The sequence below is a fragment of the Petaurus breviceps genome, unplaced genomic scaffold (genome assembly GCF_028583685.1).
Source record: "Petaurus breviceps papuanus isolate PSGF00001 unplaced genomic scaffold, PetGlider_PUasm1.0 355, whole genome shotgun sequence".
NCBI lineage: Eukaryota > Metazoa > Chordata > Mammalia > Diprotodontia > Petauridae > Petaurus > Petaurus breviceps.
Genome location: NW_027186289.1, coordinates 357,665 through 370,085, shown reverse-complemented (window position 1 = coordinate 370,085; position 12,421 = coordinate 357,665). Strand labels below are relative to the sequence as shown.

The 12,421-nt window shown below is 51.2% G+C and overlaps 2 protein-coding genes across 3 annotated transcripts in view; both read right to left on the bottom strand.

Moving 5' to 3' along the window:
• Positions 1-11,090, bottom strand: part of ISOC2 (isochorismatase domain containing 2) — a 184,661-nt gene extending 173,571 nt beyond the window's left edge. For both annotated transcript variants that reach the window (XM_069097281.1, XM_069097282.1), the window contains exon 1: positions 11,081-11,090. The gene's annotated coding sequence lies outside the window, so the exon portion shown is untranslated. The remainder of the gene's footprint in view (positions 1-11,080) is intronic.
• Positions 4,609-11,069, bottom strand: LOC138168236 (platelet glycoprotein VI-like). The gene is made up of 6 exons (XM_069097279.1): positions 9,945-11,069; positions 9,711-9,845; positions 9,451-9,483; positions 9,014-9,298; positions 4,951-5,244; positions 4,609-4,828 (listed from the first exon to the last, which is right to left on the bottom strand). Exons 2-6 carry the CDS (start codon positions 9,742-9,744, stop codon positions 4,743-4,745), a joined length of 732 nt encoding a protein of 243 aa, XP_068953380.1. The 5' UTR covers positions 9,745-9,845; positions 9,945-11,069; the 3' UTR covers positions 4,609-4,742.
• Positions 11,091-12,421: the final 1,331 nt, after the last annotated feature.

The following is a 12,421-nucleotide window of genomic DNA, read 5'->3' as shown; positions in this document are numbered from 1 at the left end:
CCCCCCCCCCAGCCTGCCCTCCCTTCCATCATCCCTCCTCTCATCCCCTTCTCCCCTACAGGGTGAGATACCCTATTTAGTGAGTATTTCATTCCCTCTCTAAGCCAAATTTCATGAGAATAAGGTTGATCCATTCCCTTTTGCCTTCCTGTTCTTCATTTTCCATTGTAACCATTTTCCCTTGCCTCTTCTATATGAGATGGTTTACCCCATTTTGTCTCTTCCCATCCCCTCTCATTATATTCCTCTCTCATCTCCTTAATATCACCTTTTAAGTATCATCCCTTCCTACTAAATTGGTCCTGTGCCCTCTATCTATTTATACCTGTAAACATATATACACACATTCAGGTATACCCTCCTATATATATATATGTCTGTGTGTGTGTGTATACACACATATATACACGTCTATTCCCTTCAACTATTCTCATACTGAGAAAAGTTTCATTAGTTACAATTATTGTTTTTCCTTGTAGGGACATAAAGAGTTCAACTTTGATAAGTTCCTTATGATTTCTTTTCCCTGTTTACCTTCTCATGCTTCTCTTGCTTCTTGTATCTGAATATCACATTTTCTATTCAACTCTGGTTTTCTCAGCAAGAATGCTTGAAAGTCCTCTATTCCACTGAATGACCATATTTTCCCCTGAAACACGATACTCAGTTTTGCTGGGTAGGTGATTCTCTTGGTTTTAATCTCAGCTCCTTTGACCTCTGGAATATCATATTCCAAGCCCTTCGATCCCTCAGTGTAGAAGCTGCCAGATCCTGAGTTATCCTGATTGTGTTTCCACAATATTCAAATTGTTTCTTCCTGGCTGCTTGTAATATTCTCTCCTTAATCTGGGAATTTCGGAACCTGGCTATAATATTCCTAGGAGTTTTCTTTTTTCAGGAGGTGATTGGTGGATTCTTTCAACCTCTATTTTCCCTCTGGTTCTAAAACATCAGGGCAATTTTCCTTGAGAATTTCTTGAAGGATGATTTCTAGGTTCTTTTTTTTTTTTTAAGCAATTGGGATTAAGTAACTTGCTCAAGATTACATGGCCAGTTATTTCTGGGTGTGGTGCTAAGTATCTGAGCCCGGATTCGATCCCCAGGTCATCCCAACACTGGGGCCAGTGCTCTTACTCGCTGAGGCACCTGGTTGCCCCTACTAGGTTCTTTTTTTGATCATGGCTTTCAGGTAGTCCAATAATTTTTAAATTATCTCTCCTGGATCTATTTTCCAGGTCAGTGGTTTTCCCAATGAGATATTTCACATTGCCTTCTATTTTTCCATTTGTTTGGATCTGTTTAATAGTATCTTGATTTCTCATAAAGTCACTAGCTTCCATTTGCTCCAATCTAATTCTGAAGTAATGATTCTCTTCAGTGAGCTTTTGAGATTCTTTTTCCATCTGGCAAATTCGACTTTTTAAGACATTCTTCTCCTCATTGCCTTTTTGAGCCTCTTTTGCATTTGAGTTAGTTTTTTTGTTGTTGTTGCTTTTTGGAAGGCAATTGGGGTTAAGTAACTTGCTCAAGGTCACACAGATAGTTTGTGTGTGTGTGTGTGTGTGTGTGTGTGTGTGTGTGTGTGTGAAGTGTCTGAGGCTGGATCCGAACTCACGTCCTCCTGGCTCCAGGGCTGGTGCTCTACTCACTGTGCCACCTAGCTGTCCCCCCCCAGTTATTCTATTTTTTAAGGTGTTATTTTCTTCAATCAGGTTGTTGACTCTCATTTCATAATTTTCTTGCATCATTCTCATTTCTCTTCCCAATTTTTCCTCCACTTCTCTTATTTGATTTTCAAAATCTTTTTAAAGCTCCGCTATGGCCTGTAACCAGCTTGTATTTTTCTTGGAAGCTTTTGGTGCAGGAGTTCTGACTTCACTGTCTTCCTCCTGTTCCATGCTTTGATCCTTTTTGTAGCCAAAATAGGAGTGTAAAGTTGGGTTGCTCTGCTTGCTTTCCTTCCCTTGTTTGCTTACGTTGCCACTCAATTACTTGACCTCTGGGCTTTTTGCCAGAATAGGACTCTGCTACCAGACAGGGGAGCTTCGTACCAAATGCTGGGGTTTTCTCAGCTGCCAGAGGTATTAGATGGGTGCCTTCTCTGAAACCTCCACACTCTCTGGCATGCTGATCACACACCCCAGAACCTCCACCCTAGACTACAATCCAGATCCAAGCAGGTTAAAGCAAGAGTGATTACCCCTCAGACTGGTCACTTAGTCCCCCTACAATCTGCGGGCCAGGAGCTGAAGCTGCCATATGGCTGCAGCTGTACGGCCTCAGCTGCTTCTCACCCCAGGGGCAAAGGCCAATCACACTCCCAAGCTACTGGATCCCTAAGTCCATACTGCACTGACCTCTCACTTTGTCCTTAGCATCTATGTGTTGATAATTCTGGAAAACACCACAGCTGCTGGTGATCTGGAGTCCCTCCAGACAGCGGCTGGTCAGGCCCTCCCTGAAGCTAAAACCTCCAGCTCTTGGGGGCTGGGCTCCGCTCTCGGAGTGCTGCACTGGCCCCTTCCTGCTGGCCTGCTGGGCTGTCCTTAGGAGGAGGTTAGCTTCTCTGTGTCATTTTGTGGGTTCTGTAGCTCCAAAGTTTCTTCAGAGTCACCTTTTATATGAATTGGAGGAGGTGGAAGCCAGAGCCCCGTGGAAACATTTAGCTGCATTTCTAAAGGATTCTGTGTGGTCTTGGGTGTGTCATAGAACACTCTTTGAGCCTCTGTGGCCTCATTTTATCCAGCCTGGGGGGGGGGGGAGGAAAGGGGCTCCTGGGTTCCTGGCCTCCTCCTCCTCCTCTTCTTCTTCTTCTTCTTCTTCTTCTTCTTCTTCTTCTTCTTCTTCTTCTTCTTCTTCTTCTTCTTCTTCTTCTTCTTCTTCTTCTTCTTCTTCTCTTTTTGGAGGGGGAAGGCAGGGCAATTGGGGTTAAGTGACTTGTCCAAGGTCACACGGCTAGTAAGTGTTAAGTGGCTGAGGTTGGATTTGAACTCAGGTCCTCCTGACTCCAGGACCAATGCTCTATTCAGTGTGCCACCTAGACACGCCTTAATTCTTTTTTATGTCTTTTCCCCCCATAACTCTCACTTCTTTTCCAGTTTTTTCCTCTACAACTCTTATTTTATTTTAAAAATGATTTTTAGCTTTTTGAAAACTCATGCTTTAATTCTTCTAGGATTTCTAGCTGGTCTTCTTTCCAAGCTGCATTTTTCCTTGAGGCTTTGTTTGTAGATATTTTTGAGTCATCCTCTTCTGTGCTTGTGACTTGAGCTTCCTTGGTACCCGTTGACTCATTATTTGCTCATCTTTGTAGTATCTTTCTAGACTCTGAACTTTATGCCTCCATTAGATTGTGGAATTCCTGAAGGCAGACTCTGTCCTTTGCTTCTTTGTGTATTCCCAGAGCTATTCACAGTGACTGTCACATAGTAGGCACTTAATGTTTATTGATTAATAAGTGGGCTCTGCTTACTCTGGGGGCAGGGGTGGGGGGTGATAATGTCCGGCTTGACCATCTGTCCTTTTCCATCTTTCTGCTGCTCAGGTTGGGGCCACATAAGCTTCAGTCCTGCTAAAAGTAGTATGATCTAGAGAAAGAGAAGTCTCTTCACTGCCTTTCTGGTTGGAGTTCTCCAAGTTCTTAACTCAGGTTTGGGTCTGTTGGCTTGTGCTTAGTTGAGAGTTCCAGTAGAACTGGACTTCAGCTGACCCATTCACCCTCTAGGGTGGCTTTGCAGGAAGTGATGGTTAGAATGACTGGACTGCTGGCTCTCCTTTGCGCCAGAACTCCGGCCATGGTTATTTCATTGCAGGCTTAGATGCTGGGCTAAAGGTTAGAACTGAGTCATTGCTCTGCTCCTGGGGTCAGAGCCACCCAACTCTGCTTCTGGAATTTATTCCTTGTGCAGCACACAGCTAAGGCCCATGCCTGTGGTTGACCCCGCCCCCCTTCTGATTGGTCCTCTCTGTATCTGTGACCTGCACCTACCACTAGTCCAGAGATCCTCTGGGATTTCTTCTTTCCCTGGTGTTTCCTGCCCCACTACCCTGTCTCAGTTCACTTTCTATCATCTCCAGGTGCTGGGTATGTTAGTCCTGATCAGACCCACCCCAGAGTCTGCAGTCCTTTCAGCTTGTCTCCCTTGACTTTCCAGGTCTGGTAAAATAACTCTTTGTGGCTTCTTCTCGCCTTTCCTGATCAGAAACTTGTCTGGTACACTTCCTAGATTGTTGGGAAGAAGGGATAATGAGGAGGTTGGCTCCTGCTTCCTCTCCCTCCACCATCTTGACTCCATCTCTAGATATTTCAGTTCTTGACAATATTGTCTGGTTGGTATATTTCAAAATAGAGAATTGTTTTCCATGTGAACATTAAATGCTCTAGTAATCTGTTGCATAAATTTTTTTGCAGTTCATGGATAAACCATGAGTGTGGAATTGAGTCAAAGGCTTTGCAATAATCTTGAAAGAAATAAAAAAGCTTTTGTGTGCTTTGTTGAAGTTTTCCTCTTTCATCCTCCCCCCCACCCTTCCATCTCCTCTAAGGAACCTTTGGTCTGGCGAGGCTGCCTTCTTCCCCTGACCTAAACACAGAAGCCACACAGCACATGCAATGGACCATTTATTGTTGGTTTTACACGGGGTTATCCCAACCTGGACTTGGGAAGGTGGGATCTTAGAACTCTCATCTGTCTCCCTCCAGCTCCTCAGATTCAGGTCTCCTGGCTTTACCTTTGCCAGGACTAGGGCAGCAAGATTACCAGAGAAGCCAAGGCCAGGACCACATGAATAAGATGAATTGTGGTACAATACCCAGGAGGGAGACCCACTGTGGGAACAGAGGGAAAGAGGATGTGGAGGACCAGAGGCCAGGGCCCCTATCCTTCCCAGAATCATCCAGTGGGGGAAGCAAACTCCCAGCCAGTTCTTCATTCCCTGGGGTCTACTCACCACCACTGAGTACCAGGACGTCACTGGCCGCTGACCAGTGATGGGGTTCACTACTCATGTAGCCGTAGCATCTGTAATTGCCATCCATTTCCTGTGTTTTGTTGCGGAGGGAGATGACAGCTTCATTCTTTCTGATGCTCAGGGGCTTAATGATCTTGAATCCATCCTTCGGATCACCATGGTACAAGACGAATCTGTCCAAGCCCACATTGGAGTTACAGCGAAAGGTGACAGTCTCACCCAAGGGTACCGAGAGGCCAGGAGTTGCCCACAGGAAGGGTTTTTCATAGAGGTCTGCAAGAGGAAACGCTGGAAATCAAAGGGAGTTGATTTCCTCCCTTCCTGGCTCCCTACTTCTGGGCAGTGAGAGGGAGAGGGCCAGCTGAAGGTCTATCCTCTCTTTCTCCTGGAACCGAGGGCTATAGCCATGGACTAAAAGGCCCACTTTCCTCATCACTCCCAACTCTGCCCCTTCTCCTGATGGCACAGTTGAGAGTCACTAGCTCCTTAGTACCCTCAGATTAACTTTGAAGGGGCTTGAGGCGAGTTCTATGAAGATGAGGAAGAGGAGGATACAGACTGGGACCATCCAGGGGAATGGAGGCCTGGAGAGGGAATTGTCATGCTGCCACTGGCTGTGCGATCTTGGCCAGTCCTGCCCCCTACCCCCAACTCAATTTCTTCCTCTACAAAATGAGATGATTGGATGAGAGTATCTCCAATCTCTTCCCAGGCTAACAGGGGGACCATGTCAGTGAGGAGGACAGAGCTGCCCAGGAAAGAACATTGTGGGGTGGGGGATGATGGGGTGATTGCCCCTCGGGTGGCCCATTGAGGAAGATGCTGCTCAAACCTCCTGGGGCTCTGTGACCAGGGGCCATGGTTACCTATGTATCCATGCAAGTGTGTTTGCTAGCCACTAGAAACTTCAGGCAGAGGAGGCCTCAGTGTAGGTCAGCTTTACACCACCGATATCTAGGTGAGGGCTATCAGAAGGTTGACAGACCAAGGTGATGGGGAAAAATAACTTCTTTTTATGAAACAGTGAGTTCATGGCCTCACAGGACTTAGAGTTGGGAGGGAACTTAGCTATGATTTGGTTCACACTTCTCATTTTACAGATGGAGAAACTGAGTCTCAGAGAGAAAGGCCTTGCCCAAAGTCACATGGCCAGTAGTAATAGTAGCAGTATTAAGAATGATCATGATAACACGCTGTTTTTGATTTAAAACACGTTGCCAGCAAGATGTATGTAATTAATAGAAAACATGGCGTGTTTCAGGGAGAAGGGTTAAGCCTAGTATGGTTCTAACCAAGCCTTAAATTTCCTAAAGAGAATTAAATGACATTTCCAAATTAAAGGTGAGTCAAAACTTCTTGTTAATCACTCATGTGCTTGAATGAAATGGAGCTGTTCAGCTGCTCTAGAAAGCCCATTCAAAAATTCCTTTGATCTCGAGCAAGCTTTCTCCACTGAGATTTGGATTCAGTAATCTATACCAAGAAAGGAGAGAGGTCAATGGTTCAGAGCTTGAGTCTAGAGGTCTCACTGAACCATTGACCTTGGCCTCCTCCTCAGGAGAGACCCACTGAGTGTAAAGATGTCAACAAGAAGGCTGGGACTGAATGTGCAGAGACCTCCTGGCATCCTGAAGTCAAAGTTGAGTGGTAAGAGCCCAGCTGGATCAGCTGCAGCCTAAACTACACCAGTCTTGCTGAATACTTTCAGACCTGGAAAATGGATAATGATAACAAAACCCTGGGCCCAGCACTGTAAAACAGTGAAAGAAAGCTTTGTGCTTCCTCAAGAATAAGGAGAGAAGATAAGACATTCTTAAAATACATGACAATCAGGTCAAAACCTTACCGAAATACTTTTTGGGAATAAGTAGACTTCAATTCACCCAGCATTAATCGAAGCTGAAAACAGGTACACGTGGAATGTATGGAATGTAACCAAAAGTGACTCACCTCTGGGTGGAGTCTGAAATGACTGAGACCCAACAGTGGAATCAAAAGGCCCTCCATGGGTAACATCCTCGTGAATACACCCAATAATACATTGGCACAGAAGCCCTGAACAAATGGTTGAGCTATGCAGATTTGTTTGTGTAAATGGAGGGGTTCATGCAGGGGTGTGCTGGGGCCAGCTTGTATTGGCTAGACTTAAGAAATGGAAATAAAAGTGTGTCCTGTGCTTCTGGAAGAGCGGGTTGTTAAACACTTACCAATACACCCTTGGGTTTTTGATGGTTACTTAAAGGACCAGGTGATTGCCACCAGAAACTCTGGAAGGATTACCATTAAGAAGTCTGGGCTTGGTGATCAGTGCAGATCAATGAGGAAATGGGAGAGCCTGTGGAGCCCATCCCTACAGGACAAAAAAAATGACTACCTACCAAATTCCTAGTAAGGAATGATATGGTCAGGTGGCTAGAAGGACTGACAGATGACAAATCCCCCTGCCAACAAAGACGAATCTCCTAATGCCCTGGACTGCTCCACTGATGGAGTGAACCGGGACATGAATCATTACTGCAGACTCCATTGTTGTTCACAACTGCCCGGACACACTGCTGATCCATAGGCTTTCTGGAAATGTCACCATGGTGAATGTCCATGATTTCTGAGCTACACCAAATGAAAGGGCTTTCAAAGTACAGGCTTCTGGACCAGGAGGTCAGAATGTTGAGGGAACAGGAAGACGGGCCAATATCATCTCACCAACAGCTGAAGGCAACAGACTCAGAAGATGTTTTTCCTTGAGTTTAGAGACGATGTACTCACACCCTCACTCTTTTATTCATCTACAAAGAAGTTATTTTATCCCTAGTACAACAGGCCAGGACAGAGTCCTGCAGGGCTTGTCCCAGGAGGGAGGAAAGAAACAAGGCCTCCAGGGGCTGCCTCTTACCTTCTGTTTGGCTTTTAAAGCCCATCACAACCTACCTCCAGCCTTGAAAGGAGGGGGGGAAAGAGAGAGAGAGAGAGAGAGAGAGAGAGAGAGAGAGAGAGAGAGAGAGAGGAGAGGAGAGAGCATGTGCATGGTGAGAGCGCATGAGAGCACACCAGCATAGATCTGGACAAGTGAAGCCCCTTTCTCCTCACTCCATCCTGTCTCTGGGTCAGGCTGGTGGCTCAGTTCCCAAGCTCCTCCTCTTTGTGTCCAGAGGTCTGGGGGACACATTCCCCAATGCCAACTTCATCTTGTCCCTCCTTCCATTGGCCTTCCCCACCCCAGATGACTCTTTCCTAACATCCAGCCCAGGGGTCCCCTTGGTCACCTCTCCCTCTTTCGAGGGGCAGTTCTTTGGACATAGCTGCTGTGTCCCCTGGAGTCTTGTCCTTTGAAGCCTATGGTATGGCCTCAGACCCTCCCCACCCAGTCCCCTTCTCTAGGCGTTCTCCAGGTGACTGAGATTCTTAACCTCAGTGCCTTGAAGTGGACCCCACAGTTTGAGCAGGGTTTGAGCTGGGCAAAGGGTGCTGGGGCTCATCCCCTCCTTGGTCTCTGCCCCCCCCCCCCAGCAGCCTGCCTGGGGGGAGGGGGTGGGAGGGTCTGCCGGCCTCTGGCCTGTCCCTGCTCCATTCTGCCACAGCAATGATCTTCCTACAGCCAGGCTGGACCACTTACTCCTCCCCAGCCCTGATCTGTCTTTTGACACCTTGCTTTCCCCCTAAGACCCCACTCTTGTGGCCTTCTCCGACCAGATGCTCACACGTGTAAGGCAGATCCTAGCACCTCTCTCCCAGCTCGGCTTTCAGGATCCGAGAGATGAACCCCTGAGCATGGTGCCAGGCACAGGGGAAGCGCTCTCTACGTGCTCGTTGGCCCTGACTGACCTTAAGGATCAACAGACGAAAGGGGGCCACGGGACAAAATCCCTCAAGGCAGCCGACGAGGAGAGGGAGCTGTGCCCATCTCTGAGCTGGGATCCCCCCAGAAGGCTCCCGCCTAGGGCTCCAGCCTCCCGGGAGGGCCCCCGCCGTGGGGAAGTGCGGGGTGGGAGGGGGTGGCCAGGGCCCGCGGACGTGGTCCCTCTCGGCCGGGGGCGCTTCTCACCGGCCACCTGCACGTCCAGGGGCTCGCTGAGCTTGGACCAGAAGGAGTGGAACAGGTAGAGGCAGCGGAAGCGGCCGGCGTGCTCCAGGCTGACGTTGGGGTAGTGGAACACGGGGGACATGCTTTCCCAGCAGGAGTCGTTGATGGTCAGCGGCCCCTCGACGGCTTCCTTGTAGAGACGGTAGTTAAAGGAATCATAGGCCCCTAAACAGCGCAGGATCAGGGTCCTGCCCAGCGGCACTGGGTAGTTGGGCTCCACCTCGAACCTGGGAGCAGGCAGGTCGTCTGCAAGGCAAGCAGAGCCCAGAGATCCAGGGGTCCCTGCAGCCCCGCCTCTCCCCCCCCCCCCCCCCCCCCGGCCCCCCCCCCAGTCACCACAGCCCAGGGCTGCAGAGGGAGGGGAGGAGGAGGGGAGATGGGGCCGGGGACAGACTCACAGAATTTTTCCAATGCCTGGACCACGCAGAATCCTGTTAGGAAGGCCCCCCGCAGTGAGAGACCGCTCCCCTGGGCCCCAGACCCATCCCCAGGGGCTGCAGGTGGTCTCTCTCTGCTACCTCCCCTCTTTCGGCTCGCTCAGCCTGGGCCCCGCCCTGCTGCCCCCCTTGGGGCTTCCCCATCGAGGTCGGGCTTCTTTCCTTGCCCCCCCCCCCAGGTCAGAACCCCAGGCCTTCCTGCTCCATGCCCCCAGACTCACTGAGGCAGAGCAGGGCCGGCAGGGAGGGCCCCATGGTCCTGAGCAGGTCCTCCCAGGCAGGGAGCACGTGGGAGCCACAGCAGGTTGGGGGTGGGGCAGCTCTGCCATTGGTTCGTCCTCCCCATGTGACGGCTCCTGGGAAGTGACAGGGGCCCCACCCCGGCGGGGGTTTGAGTCGAGCGGTAACAGTAACAACCCCAGGCACCCTCCAGGTCTCCAGGCAGCTGTGCTCACCCAGGCAGGGCCAGCTTGGAGGCGTCTCCGGGCCTGCAGCGCCGGGCAGTGTGGGGGCAGAACCCCCGGGACAGGCACCAGCTGTGTGTCAGGCACAGGGAGAGCAGAAGACGGCCGCCCCTGCCCTGATGGGGCACGCACCTTGGAGAGGACCGCGGAGGGAGCCTCCGAGGCATGGGGCGCCCCAAAGAGAATGCAGCCAGCTGGGAGGTGGAAAGCAAGGTCGCTGTCACTGGGGGGCAGCGAGGCGGCTTGAGGAGTTTCCAGGGCCGGCCCTGAGGCGTGGTGCAGTGGTTAGAGCACTGGAGCGGAGTCAAGAAGGCCCCCGGGCAGATCACCTAGCCGCAGCACCTCCCTGGGAGGAGCCGTGAGGATCCTCTGACGCTTTCCAAAGCTCCCCTCCCACGATAACTGTTCTCACTGCCCTGGATCTTGGAGGGGGTGGGGGCCAAATGGAGCTCAGCGGGTCCGAGGGCGACAGCAGGCTGAGGCTTTGGGAGCGGAGCAGGCACGCCCACAAAGGTGCGGCAGGTGGCAGCTGCCTAGGGTGGTTCGGGAGGAAGAAGGGCTCGGGTGGGTGACGTCAGGGGGTGGATGAGGGGACCTCCCATGCGAAGGACTCTTCTGACCCTGGAACTGCCCACCCTGTCTCAGCAGCCGGAAGAAACACTGGGGGACCTAAAGGCTACCCCAAGGGCCATGGTGCAGGCCTTTGTCCCAGGGAAAGGACAAAGAGGGGGCTGACATCACTCGAACCCTTTCAGTGGCAAGAACTGGTGAAAATGAGAAAGGGCCAGAGGGTGGTTCCCCCCTTTTGCCTATCCCAGGGTCTCCCCAGCAGGAGCTGTTGTCCTGGACTCTCGTCTCTACCTCCCAGTGAAGAGAAATGACTTTCTCATTTTAATAACCAGCCAGGAAAATTGGGGAGAGCCCAGCTTCTTTCCCCATCCTATTTCCTTGCCCAATCTCTCAGGGCCAGGGCTGATGGAAGATGGGAATCACATTTCCTCACTGAGGGGGTTGCTTCTGCACCCACCTTAGAGTGGACCTCTAACCTAGAATGACCTCCTGCTGCCCACTGGTTCCACTCTGGCTAATCTGGACAGCGGGGGACCCTCTGCATGGGTGGTCTCTGTCCCCATGTACAGCCCCTCATCAGAATAGGTCCACCTGTCAATAACTGTTAACTAGAGTTGGTTCCTCCCCCTGGAACACCCACTTTCCACAGGTATATAAGCCGTGAGCCCACCCCATAAGTGTCTTCGGTCCAAGAGAAGGAGAGGGTCAAATGATCACTCCTCTCATCAATAAAATGCTAGCAATATAATAAAATAATTAATCATCCAGAAACGACATCCGTCAGACTTCTTAAATGTCACACAAGCATGGCGTTTGTCTCAAAGGGTGTTTCCTGCCCTTTGCATCAGATTCTGGGGGTGGTCAGGACGGGCTTGGCAGGGGCCTCGCTTCTGGGTGCTTGCCTTCTTGGGCCCAGCTAGCTGGCTTGGGCATGGTTGAGAACAGACCCCAGACTGGGGCAGCTGGCAGAAAGAGGCTGATGATGATGGGCCTTGTGTGACACCACCCAGAGAAAGAAGGGCCTGAGGGGAGGCCTGCCCCTGGACCCTGGCTTGGCGCCTCTGTCCTGGAGCCTAGAATCCTGGTCCCAGACACACAGTCCTAACCAGCCCAGGAAGTTTCAGAGGAGCCACAGCTGGACTCTGGGAAACAAAGGGGCTTTCCCAGAGCTCCTAAGTCACCAAGGATCTTTCCCTCATTCCCAGGTCCTCAACCCAGAAGTCACAGGTTATGTATGGACAATTGGCTTTTTATTCTGCTTTTCAAGGACGGGTGGGGGGAGTCCAAGGGCGGGACCACCTCCAAGGCCTGGGCCACCACTGCACGGCCCCCCATCTGGCCTGGCCTAGGCCAGCTGCTCTCCCAAGGCGGCCATGGTCAGAGCCACGGGGATGAGATGAGGCCAAGAAGTGAATGCTGGAGGAGGAGCGCCTGAGAACAGAAAGAGAAGGTGATTTTGGGGGGCCCGGAGCCGCTGGTCAGCAGCACCCCTTGTGGCCCCGCTGGGCTGGGCCACTCACCAGCAGTGATCACCACCACGTTGCTTATGTTTGACCAGACGTAGGGTTGCCAGGATCTGTATGACACGCACAGATACTGGCCCAGCTGGTGTCGGTGCATCTCTCTGTAGTAGAAGAGGCCTTCCTGTGCTGAGACGTTCAGCGGTTCGATGAATGGGTTCCCGTCCTCCATGGAGCCATGGTACAGGCGGTACGCGTCAAGGCCCTCGGAGGAGTTACAGTGGAAGGTCACGCTCTGGCGAAAGGAGGGTGTGGCAGAAGGAGAGGCCCAGAGGAAGGGGCTCTCTGGAATGGCTGCAGGAGAGACTCAGAGGTCAGGGCTGGGGCATGGTGCCAGGCCTGGGCCGCAGGCCCCTTCTCTCCGGGGCATCTCCCTCC

Excerpts from the sequence above, each read along its gene's own strand:
- LOC138168236 (XM_069097279.1), bottom strand. The coding sequence starts at position 9,744 with ATGGGGCCCTCCCTGCCGGCCCTGCTCTGCCTCA. Across the intron at positions 9,299-9,450 it reads CCAGGCATTGGAAAAATTCT|ACGACCTGCCTGCTCCCAGG; the intron begins GTGAGTCTGTCC and ends CTTGCCTTGCAG. Across the intron at positions 4,829-4,950 it reads CGTCCTGGTACTCAGTGGTG|TGGGTCTCCCTCCTGGGTAT; the intron begins GTGAGTAGACCC and ends CTGTTCCCACAG.